At 42.3% G+C, this 12,633-nt stretch overlaps 1 protein-coding gene across 1 annotated transcript in view; it reads right to left on the bottom strand.

Moving 5' to 3' along the window:
- Positions 1–3,699: 3,699 nt before the first annotated feature.
- Positions 3,700–12,633, bottom strand: part of STIM2 (stromal interaction molecule 2) — a 75,072-nt gene continuing 66,138 nt past the window's right edge. Inside the window, exons 8-12 of the mRNA XM_082238128.1 lie at positions 11,311–11,478; positions 10,075–10,175; positions 9,162–9,400; positions 6,090–6,324; positions 3,700–5,131 (exon numbers count right to left, since the gene is read on the bottom strand). Of these exons, the coding sequence (XP_082094254.1) occupies positions 4,654–5,131; positions 6,090–6,324; positions 9,162–9,400; positions 10,075–10,175; positions 11,311–11,478 (1,221 nt within the window). The 3' untranslated portion in view covers positions 3,700–4,653. The remainder of the gene's footprint in view (positions 5,132–6,089; positions 6,325–9,161; positions 9,401–10,074; positions 10,176–11,310; positions 11,479–12,633) is intronic.

Here is a 12,633-nt window from a genome sequence, read left to right on the forward strand (position 1 = left end):
CTTTATGTAAAATGATGCATCCTTGGAAGTCACATTTTATTTTCACATAGCTTAATAAAGGTTTTAAAAAAAGGTAAAGGACCCCTGGACGCTTAAGTCTAGTCAAAGGTGACTATGGCGTTGTGGCATTCATCTTGCTTTCAGGCCGAGGGAGCCGGCATTTGTCCGCAGACAGTTTTCCGGGTCATGTGGCCAGCAGGACTAAACCGCTTCTGGTACAACAGAACACTGTGATGGAAAGCAGAGTGCAAGGAAACGCTGTTTACCTTCCCGCCGCAGAGGTACCTATTTATCTACTTGCACTGGTGTGATTTCAAACTGCTAGGTTGGCAGGAGCTGGGACAGAGCAATGGGAGCTCACCCCGTCACGGGGATTTGAACCACCGACCTTCCGATCGGCAAGCCCAAGAGGCTCAGTGGTTTAGACCACAGCACTACCTAACTACAGCTTGCAGACACATACATGCATGCACCCAGCCCTGTCACCAGCTTCCTTCTGTTTCCTCCCTCCCTTCTTCCTACTGCGACAGCATGAAGATTTCTACAAGTCGAAATGGTGGTGGTGGGTAAGATTGCAGGACTGGGAGAATAAAAAGCTGCAACTGCATCGACTCTTGATTCCACAACAGATTTAAAGGTAAGGGGAGGAATCTCCAGGTTGCAACACATGTCATAAACATGCAACACATGGCAGGGACAAGGCAACTAAAAGGACTGGGGGAAGATTCAATTTGAGAGGCCTCTGATCTTCCAGATCTTCCCACCTCCCTGAAAAGTTCTGTATAATGGCATTATAGCAGGAAAATGAATACAAATACTAAGCAAAGGGAAGCCCTTCATGAAAGGTTACCTACCAGCAAGATAGTTGAGCTGGAACAGATTCTGCTATGCAGTTATGCAAATGAATGTGAGCCAATACTTTGACCCCCCCCCCAATTTCCAATGACTATTGAGACCATGTCCCATTGCCACTGTGAAGAAATATGTGGATATTTCTTACAAATGTCTTTTGTACTTGCTAAGTAGAGAGGAATTGGGAAGTGTTCACTTCCACAAAATTCTCAATTAGATCTACACTCTTCAAGACTAAGAGACACTGTTATTTGACCGATATCAAAATGGTGATGGCTTTGTACAACCAGCCACTATTTCATGGTGAAAGCTGCCTTTGTTACTGAACGGTTAACTTCAAACAAAAAGATAAAAGCTTGCTGAACATAAAGATTGGCTGCTTTTATCTGAAAGCTTGCCTTCTGAATCTCCCCTCAGTTTTAGATTCTAAGATCTTCGACTGGTGGCCCAGCTACACCCCTATCTGGGCAGGGATAGCCTAACTACTGTTGTCTAGGCTCTGGTAACCTCAAGATTAGATTACTGCAATGTGTTATACTTAGGGCTGCCTCTGAAGACGGTTTGGAAACTTCAGCTGGTGCAGAATTCAGTGGCCAGGTTGCTCACCAGAGCAAGACGGTTTGAGCATATTGCACCCATCTTGGTCCGATTGCACTGGCTACCAATTAGTTTCCAGGCCCAATTCAAAGTGGTGGTTTTTCCCTATAAAGCCTTAAATTGCCCAGGACCGCAATACCTCAAGGACAACCTCCTTCCATATGAACCGACCCGGACCCTGAGATCATCTTTGGAGGCCCTCCTTCGTGTGCCTCCTCCTCGAGAGGTCTGGAGGGTGGCAACACGAGAACGGGGCCTTCTCTGCAGTCTATGGAATGCTCTCCCCAGGGAAGTTTGCCTGGTGCCTTCATTACACACCTTTAGGCACCAGGCAAAAGCGTTCCTTTTTAACCAGGCCTTTGGTTGATCCAATTTACATCCTATGCCCTTTTAAAATGTATTTTTTTTTGAGGGGGGGGCTACTGGGTTGTTTTTATTTTTATTAGGTATTTTGTGATTTTATATCTTGAGACCCCTGGGTATAGAGCAGTATATAAAATAATAATAATAATAATAATAATAATAATAATAAGAATAAGAATAAGAATAAGAATAAGAAGAAGAAGAAGACATCGCACAGCAATATTGTTAGTTTTAAGTTAACACACAAAATTACATCTGGCCCTTAAAAATTACATTAAGCTAGCAGCATAAGATCATACAAATCTGACACATGCATGTAAAGGTAAAGGTACCCCTGCCCGTACGGGCCAGTTGTGTCCGACTCTGGGGTTGCGCGCCCATCTCGCTTAAGAGGCCGGGGGCCAGCGCTGTGCGGAGACACTTCCGGGTCACGTGGCCAGCGTGACGAAGCTGCTCTGGCGAGCCAGCGCAGCACACGGAAACGCCGTTTACCTTCCCGCTATAAAGCGGTACCTATTTATCTACTTGCACTTAAGAGTGCTTTCGAACTGCTAGGTGGGCAGCAGCTGGGACCAAACGACGGGAGCTCACCCCGCCGCGGGGATTCGAACCGCCGACCATACGATCGGCAAGTCCTAGGCGCTGAGGTTTTACCCACAGCACCACCCGCGACCCTGACACATGCATAGAGAGGTGAATTACATGTGTATGTTCATCACTTGCCTGCAAAATCACCCATCACATCTGAAAGGGTTATTGTAATTATAACACCACATACAGAACTTTCAAATAACTTGCAAACACAATGCTTTTTTAATAATAGGCCATTCACACATCCAAGCTGCCAAGTCATTTACCCATAGTTGCTGATCATCAGCTATTACACATACATGCAGGTGTGGGTGGCGCTGTGGTCTAAACCACTGAGCCTCTTGGGCTTCCCACTCAGCGGTTTAAATCCCTGTGACGGAGTGAGCTCCCGTTGTTCTGTCCCAGCTCCTGCCCATCTAGCAGCTCGAAAGCACGCCAGGGCAAGTAGATAAATAGGTACTGCTGCAGTGGGAAGGTAAATGGCGTTTCCGTGCACTCTGGTTTCCGTCACAGTGTCCCGTTGCGCCAGAAGCAGTTTAGTCCTGCTGGCCACATGACCCGGAAAGCTGTCTGTGGACAAACGCCTGCTCTCTTGGCCTGAAAGCGAGATGAGTGCCACAACCCCATAGTCACCTTTGACTGGACTTAACCGTCCAGGGGTCCTTTACCTTTACACATACATGTGTGATCCCAACCTTGTTAAAGCAAATACATAGGATTTTATACTAGAACCAAGAGGTGTAACAGGATAGGAAGACCCACTGAACCTGGGCGGCTGATTCCTACTTAATAGCAAACAACGATTTGGTGCTATGTGAATGACCTCAATGTTCATGCGTTCCCTCCAAATTAGGATTGTGAACCGGCTTCAAACTAACTTGGTCTCGAAAAGCGGAAGGTGTGAGTAGTAATGTTCTGGTGTAGCATTTGGTTTATGCTAAAAGAAGAACAAATTAAATGAATCAACGGCAAACAAGAAGAGGGGAAGAGAAAGTGTACAAAGCACAAGGCTTATTTGTGTAGCAGTTTGGCATGACATCCAACCGAATCGGGGGGGGGGGGACTTGCTGCAAAAGTAAACATGCTCGACTGACAATTTGCTTCAAAACTGACTATGCCCAATAATAGGGTTAAGTGTTATTAATACTTATGCTCACTCTAATAAAATATATAAAATGAAATACAGGCATCCACAATATAACGGCAAGTACCAGTCGTGGCAGGCCATTACCTCTGACAAGCAAGAATTGGGGGTGGGGGTGGGACTGGAATGGCTAAAATCAGAACAAGTCAATGCACAATAATATTTTCAATTTATTATCTTTGCCACAGTACAAATATTCACAAATCAAACATCCGTCGTCTGTCAAAGTATGTAAACAAGTGCCCACAGTTGTCCCAATCCCAGTTTTAAGGTTGTGAATGTCTTAAAAAGTCCTTCAAAATCAAGTTTTGAATTTTGTCATTTGAGAATGGAATCAGGAGCCTCTTCTTTTTATAATAAGTCTTTTTTTTTTTAACCATTCAGCCTGTGCAATGCAGTAAAATCACAGTGAAAGCCCTGGATAAACATGATTTTTTACAACAGGACCCAACCCATTAGGTTAATAAATGCATTTAAAGAAGCATTATGTTGGCGAAACGAGGTTCCAGTTCCAGAAATCAATTGTTAGAAATGCTAGCTTCTACATTAAAAACAATTTTAAAAAATAACCATGAACCAACCCATCTCTTCCATCATTTTACAAGTCTAAACAGTTTCACTTGCAAAGATACTTTCCAGTCAGGAAAACAGTAGTGCAATTTAAGTAGTTTTACTTCATTAAAAGTTACTGATGTCCAGTAATGCAAATGCCATAGCTTCTGTGGAAAGATAAGAAGATGCTTCAGTAAACAAGAAAAAACTTTGGCAAGCCCAGACAGGCTTACTAGTCCGTTAAAGCTTGTGTTAAAGTGTTGTGGTGTTTTTTTTAAAAAAATGGCGTTTTTATATAAACTAAAAAAAAAAAGCAGAAATAAATAGACAAATGACTGTAAACTGCCTTGAAATTAAAATTTTTCATTGACAGCTGGCACAACTTTACCATAAAGTCATTTAAAACAGAAGAGGAATTGACCTAAGAGGTTTTCCTGCTGCGGCATCCAAGCCCAGAAAACAAAGAAAACTACATTCTTAATTTAAAAAAGAAAAAGAAAAAAGAAAACAACAAGTCTAACGATGCCACAATTGCGCATTTTCCTCCGGCAGCCTCACTTTGACTTCTTCTTAAAGAGGCTTTTTATTTTGGAGGCCTTTTTGTTTCGCTCTCCGTTCTGGCAGAGGTCCTGTGGGGTGCTACTTATCCGAGGGACGGCCGAGGTTTCGTGACCCGTTTTGCTTTCGCTGCTGGTGGAGGAACAAGAGGTGTGGCGAGGCTTGGGGACGGGAGCACTGCTGGAGAGCTGGTTCATGCTGCACGACTTCTCCAGAATGCCATTGTACACCTTGTTTGCGGGACTGAAGATCATACTTTTAGTTTCCGTCATGCCAACACAGTCAGGGGAACCCCTGGAAATATTGGCCGTCAGGGAAGAAGAGTCTCCAGTAGAAGACTCTTCCAATGAGAGTTCCTCTCGTGATATTTTCTGAGGTGACAAAGGTTGATATATTTCAAGGCTCGAAGGAGGAGATTGTTTCCTTCCAGAAGAATTTAAGGAGTCACATTCAGAAACTGTATCTTGTACTTCCCTGCAGCAAAGAGGAGACAATTGTAAGGTGTCAGACTGTTCCATTTAAGAATCTATCTATCTATCTATCTATCTATCTATCTATCTATCTATCTATCTATCTATCTATCCCTCTGTCAATAATCAAATTACCTACTTCATTAAATCTTCCAAATCCTGAGTTTACACACAAACACACACACACAACTTTTACTTGTCAGCAGCGGAAACAAAAACTGCAAATGGCAAAGCTCATCATGAAATAGGTTATTTCCCGTGTCGGACGTTCAGGGTCCAAAGAGCGTCCACAAACTGGAACACTCACTTCTGGGTTTGCAGCGTTCGGGAGTCAAAACATTCAACTCGCAAGGCGTTCGGCTCCTAAGGTATGTGGAAACAATCAATCTACTCCTTCTGCACTAAAATGATTTTTTAAAAACAGCCAACTCAATTCTTGTTTATCTGACCCTCCCCAGGATTCATAAAATTCTAAAATTGTGTAACTGTTCACCCCCCCCCATATCTCTTCAAAACAAGGCATCAAGCAGTTCACTGCACAGAGACTCAGCTAACCAAAGATGGCCCTGGCACCACAAGAAACACAGTGCTTAGAACTGTCTCCTCCACTGGCTTCATTGTCAGCCATGACTTCATCACCTCAAGGTCAGATCTCTGTTAGCAGCTTTTATGTCGGGAATGCCCTTGTAGACCGTGCCAAGTGTAGCCGCCTGCCTGCTGTAACAGACAAGTCTCTAAGGGCACATTAAATCTGCATTTCAAGCCCTGAATACCTTGCATCTTGCATACCACAGAGGGCACAGGGGAGTTAACAGTCTTATCGCAATCTTCCAGATCTAAACGGAAAAGATCCTTTGCAAATCCTTCTGGTGTGTCCAAGTCTGGACAGCGAGGGCACATAAGAGACTTCATGGAACTAGCTCTAACCGAAACCGTCACGCTAGCGTCCCCAATGCCCATACCATTGCTTGTCAGCAGTGAAGTAAATTGCCTCTTCCTCCTCTTCTGTACGGTAAGCAGCGGGGCAGCTGGACACGGAAAGGATGTCTGGATCTGCAGAGTGCAAAGTAGCTTGGGCATGTGGCGGATGCGGTGTTTGTGCTGTGTGTTGCGACTGCGGAGACGACGGCATGACGCTTCGCCGGGAGCGACACATGCTACTGCTTCTTGCTAAGGTGCTCGTTTTCACGACAGACCCTGAGAACGACAAAACAATGTTATTCAAAAATCAACCAGCTGCTCTAAGTTATCAACCGAGCCATTACTCTGTTGCAGGCAGGCAGAATTTGCAAATAGTCCTATCTGCATGAGCCCACAAATGATTTTGAGTAGAAGCAGCAGCAACCATAGACTTCATTTTAATCTTGAATAATATATCCTTCCTTCCTTCCTTCCTTCCTTCCTTCCTTCCTTCCTTCCTTCCTTCCTTTCTTCCTTCCTTCCTATTAATCCATACTTAAAATACATCAGCAAAATAGACAGGCAAGGGCAAGGCAGGTGTAAAACTGACCTCCACTTGACGGAATTTCACAGAAGGCTCGGTTATCATTTTGAAGTCTTACTGGAGAAGGTCACAAGGGAAGTCACAAACTTATGATGTTGGCAGCAACACCTGACTCAAATATTTAACAGGAATCTGTAACATCTCACTAAATGATTATGATCAATGGGATGGATGGAGAGGAATTCTATGATCATCATCTATTATTTTTAAAGGTTTATTTATTAAAAGCTTTAGCAAGAGTGTCCACCATGAAAAACTGTATCTATGAAATGAGCCCTAGGTTACCTATGATATCTGAAACAGTATCAAAGGAGCCGTGGAAAACAGTTAAAATGTGAACCAAAAAACAACTTCAAAATTGAATGACTGTCCAGTTGAAGAGTGTTGCTGATTAGATCATGGGACTTCAGGATATTGCTCAGGCCCAGATCAACCTGATCACAGTTGTGGTATGCTCTGTGAGTGCAGCTTTCTCCCAACTGAAGCTCAGAGTGTTTGAGGACTGGGACATTTGCAGGTAAACCAAAATGCTTGTTTACAAAGCTATTGTACTACCAACTTTCCTGTACGCTTGTGAAACATGGACCACTTATAAACACAATCTCCAACTCCTCGAAAGATTCCATCAACGGTATCTCCGAAAATTTTTACATATCCCTTGGGAAGACAGGCAAACTAATGCCAGTGTACTAGAAGAAGCAAAGATCACCAGTGTCGAAGCAATGGTTCTTCAACATCAACTTTGTTGGACTGGTCATGTTGTGTGGATGCCCAATTATCATTTTCCAAAGCAACTATTGTACTCTATTCCCAACCTAAGAATGCTAAATGTAATGTCGGTGGACAGCAAGAGAGGTTTAAAAACGCTCTCAAGGCAAATCTAAAAAAATGTAGTATAAACACTGACAACTGGGAATCACTGGCCTGTGAGTGCTCTAATTGGAGAACAGCCTTTATCAAAGGTGTCATGGACTTTGAAGACACTCAAACTCTGGACAAAAGGGAGGAATGAGCTAAGAGGAAGGCACGTTTGGCAAACCCTCAAAGTGATCAACTCCTGGCTGGAAAACCTATGTCCACACTATGGAAGGACATGTGGATCCAGAATTGGCCTCCACAGCCACTTATGGACAGATTGTTAAGACCACGTTTATGGAAGACAATTTTACTCGGGTACAAGTGACTGCCAAAGAAGAAGATGATGTCACTCTCTGCAAATATCAGCAATTACATCAGACGTAAACCAAACCAAAATAATTTTCAACTGCTGCAGATCAGAAGCAGAGTGGTGTTGTTGTTTTTTTTTTAAAAAAAGGCTTTATCAGTAAAATCACACAGCCCTCAGAATCTCAAAAGGTTAGGGCGGCAGTAGAGGGAAACAATTGTTTTGCCAGCCATAGAAATGCAAAGTTGGGTGGGGGGAATGTGATACAGGTTTTGAAGAAAAGATGTCTACAATCAGCTGTGAAAATGAACTTTAAAAGGAACAGCATTAAAAATGTCGTCCTCTGCACAGCAGAACCCTAGTAAGACTCTTAATCTCTGAGACACTCTCCCCTTTCAGGCTTCCCAGAAACAAGAGCGCCCAACAAGCAGCTTTCTGTTGCAACTTCCAAATGAAAGCCCTTTCTTTTATTTCCTACAAAAGCAGAAAGGAGAGAGCTCCATCCACAAAGCCAGCATTTCGAGGCTGCCTGCGAGAGAGAAAGCAACTCTTTAAGCACCACACTGTGCACAAAGAAGCACAGTGCTAAAATTTGAAACCCTGAGCATGTGGCTGTTCTTTTCTCTTTTTGGGGAAACTAGCGGCTGGGAGGGGAAAGCTTCCGGCACTTTCCAGGAAGCAAGCCTCCAGAGTCCCATTTCCCCTCTGCCTTTTAAATGGGAAGAGCTGGACTCGACTAAAAGAGAGCACACCTTCTCTGCTTCCTTCCTGGAAGAACATGTTTTGTTTTGTTTTCAAAAGGTTCCCTCCCAGCTTATTTTTCATTCCCATAAATGTAATTGACTCTCAGTTTCAAAGCTCTTATACGGTCTATTATGTGGGATGTAACTGAATGTAAGTAAACCTTATCATTACTTTCTAAAAGAAGACTGTTGTGTCATTATTGTTTTTAAGAGGGAACTAAAGGGGATTTACCAGGAAGAATCCAATCTGGACAAGCCAGACTGGACTGCTTAACTCAAAAGGTTCTAAAGAATCCATCAGCTAGCTTCCTGCTATGTACAAAGGAATGTGCTCTCCTACTAGCTCACTAGCGTGAGTGAAGAAGGATAATATTTAATCAATATATCATCTCCTACTATCCTCAACATTCCCACACATTAAATAGCTGGGGTTCCATATGCCAAGTGTTTCTGCTTTTCCATATTTCCTAGCATCTTTGTTCTGCTGAATCTTGCTAACCCCTCTGACCCATTGCTTCATTTGGCATTTCATTTTGCCAATTCTTCTAATGGTTGTGGTTATTTGCCAAACTCCTGTGTATCGCCAGGCATTCAATGTCTTCTTAGATATACTACCACATACCATGAAACTGAGAAACGATAGGAGGAGTGTCTTCGTCAAGGTCATCAACACCCCCGGCAATTGGATACGGCGGGATGGAAACTCGTGGCATTACCACCCAACTATGATCAGAGTAAAGTGATGAAGTCAGACTCGGTAATCCTGAGTTATGTGCTATCTGGAAGCCACAGATCTTCTCAATCTGCTGCCATCGGTAGAGTCGCTCTCTCAAACAAGTGGTTAATTCAGAAAGTGCTTTCCTAGGAAACAATAGAAGTTTGTGTTTGTTTGGGGGGTTTTCCTCTCCAAATTATGCATTTGGGGATATTTATGATCAGCCATATTAATGTATACAGTACTATCGTTCTTCACGAGCTACAAACAAACAGTTACGTTATAGAATCTGGTATTTTCAATTTAAAATGCAGCCTACATTAAAAGGTAAAAAAAAGGTAAAGGACCCCTGGACAGTTGAATACAGTCAAAGGCAACTATAGGGTTGTGGCGCTCATTTCGCTTTCAGGCCGAGGGAGCCAGCGTTTGTCCACAGACAGCTTTGAAGGTCATGTGGCCAGCATGCCTAAACCGCTTCTGGCACGGCAGGACATGGCGGCGGAAACCAGAGCAGCGCATGTAAACGCCGTTTACCTTCCTGCCGCAGCGGTACCTATTTAATCTACTTGCACTGGCGTGCTTTTGAACTGCTAGGTTGGCAGGAGCTGGGACAGACCAAGGGAGCTCACCCGGTCACGGGGATTCGAACTGCCGACCTTCTGATCACCAAGCCCAAGAGGCTCAGTGGTTTAGACCACAGCGCCACCAGCATCCCAATTTAAAAAAATAAAAATCTTAACATTAAAATATTGAGCACTACAGTATCAACCAATTTATGCATTGAGCACAAGGGGCATCACCCACTAGGCAGTTCTCTTACTTTGCTTCCAGAATCTTGTGGTCCACTTCATCGAGAGAAGAGCTGTGTGCAACATGTAATGTCCCAAAGACTGTACTTCTCTTTTTCTTAATCTTTTCTGCCTATTATTAAAGGACAAATATGAAGCCAAGTTTACATATACAATGCAATGGGTAAAGAGGAATATATACCTTTTTTTTATCTAGTTAATATGATTGGGAAACGTTATGAGGTTAAACTATAGTAAGTCAAACTATAGTTTGGCAAATCTAAAAAAAATGTAGTATAAACACCGGCAACTGGGAAACACTGGGCTGAAAGCGCTCCAGCTGGAGAACAGCCTTTACCAAAGGTTTGAAGACGTTCAAACTCAGAAAAGAAAGAAACGTGCTAAGAGGAAGGCACACTTGGCAAACCCTCACCATGATGAACTCCTGCCTGGAAACCTATGTCCGCACTGTGGAAGGATGCATGGATCCAGAATTGACCTCCACAGTCACTTATGGACTCACTGTTAAAACTGTGTTTATGGAAGACATTCTTACTTGGCTACAAGTGATCACCAAAGGAGGAGGAGGAGGAGAGGAAGAAAAAGAAAACTATAGTGACCATGGGAATAGCATATCCAAAGAGACATGCTGTTCTATCACAATCTCTAAAACAGAACAAAAACTCCCTTAAGGTTTTCCATCTTTACATAAGTGAGAACAGCTAGGGGCATAGTCAAAGGTATTCTCAACAGGTAACTCCACAACTATGCAACACCCCCAAAAAGAGGCATGCTAAAAGTGTCTTCTTAAAGTGAGATTAGCATTCATTTATTTCTTTTATTAAAATGCTTTATGAACTGCCTTTAAATACAATTTGCAGATATTGCGTTAATCTGAGTAATTTATGTTTGCTGCCTCAAAGGGTATCTATCCTGGACTTTAAGACAAAGCACAAAGTTATAAAATGTAAAACATTTAAAGCTGGGCTAAACTCAGAAAACTGTGGGCAGGCTAGAATAGAGTAGCAGGAGCAGCTGCACAGCTCTTAGAAAGGTGGCGATACAGTAGCAAGAGACAAAATGAGACAAAAATGTGATGCCCCAGAACTGTAACTGTCCTTTTAGCTCAAAACTTAAACTTGCAGGAGACAAGGGTACACAGACATACATCTAGTTGCAATCCCACATCCCGAATTGTATTAGTTCAGTGATGAAATCAACAGAGTACACACTGCTTTTGATTGCGAGGACTCAAAAATGAACAATACCTCATCCTTGGCAATTGCCAATTGCATTTCTGCATTTTGTCTCTTAATGTTGTAGTATTGCACTTCCACTTCGTGCGTGAGCTGAAGCCATTTCTGCAGCGCATCAGGAACAGACCAATTGCTTCTCAGTTCAAACTCCTTCTCGGCCTTTTTTAAGGCCATGCGGACCTAAGAGCCAGAAGAAATATGCAAAGATATTGAGACACCTAAGCCTGAAGTGTAAAAGTATTTTTAAAACAGCTTTTGCCCCTTAACACTTTGCATCAACGATGAGTCACTGAGTATTACTATATAATATGGTTGATTAATTGATTAATCAACTAAAATAGATTTTTTAAGATGTTCCAGATAGAAGACTTCAGAATTTCTCAGGATTTAGTTAATTTAAAAACACCAGTACATGCAGAAATTATAGGTGGTGGACCCCATATTTAAAGAGGCATTTGTTTACTCATGCAAAAGAGGGGAAAGCCTTATTTAAGGTGTTGGCTACTGTAGTGTTTGCATCATCTTAGTACCAAAGGCACACTTTCTTCTTTCCAGGATTATTGCTTTTATTTATACAAATTTATATTGCTTTAATTGCAGGATGAATAAATTAAAACTCATATGATTAATTTCTCTGGGTAATAATAATAATAATAATAATTTATTATTTGTACCCCGCCCATCTGGCTGGGTTTCCCCAGCCACTCTGGGCGGCTTCCACAGAAACCAAAAAACACTAAAATATCATACATTAAAAGCTTCCCTGAATAGGGCCGCCTTAAGATGTCTTCTGAATGTCAGGTAGGTAAGACCCCCTTGAACATAAGCCCTATCATACCAAAGAAGAATGGCAACTTAAACTGATGGAATATGCACAACTTGCAGACCTAACACAAAGAATAAGAGAACGTTTAAAGAGGACTGGTTTATTGAATATATGGAGGAAAATTGTGTTTATTTGAAAACGTGGGCAGCATTAAGATAAATTCAACAGTGTAAATAAGTTTTGATAGATCCAATAGTGGAATATCAGATGGTTCAGTTTATATAAAATATTCAGGGATTTAAAATGAACCATGGAAAGAGAAGAAGATAAGTCACTGATATTTTAAGGTTGTTTAAATGAATATTCTAAAATGTAAAACAGGAAATTCAATAAAGTTATGAACATAAGCCCTATCAGTGTTCTTGAACAAATGTGGTGTTTCAGTTTTCTTTCCCTATTATTTCTTTAGACTACATGTGGATGATCCGCAGCCTGCATGCAGCCCTTGGGCACGCACGGGTGTAGCCCCCAAGCCTCCAGGAGACACACCCACTTTCCACACTGCTCAG

The sequence above is a fragment of the Podarcis vaucheri genome (assembly GCF_965113315.1).
Source record: "Podarcis vaucheri genome assembly, chromosome: 9".
Classification (NCBI taxonomy): Eukaryota; Metazoa; Chordata; class Lepidosauria; order Squamata; family Lacertidae; genus Podarcis; species Podarcis vaucheri.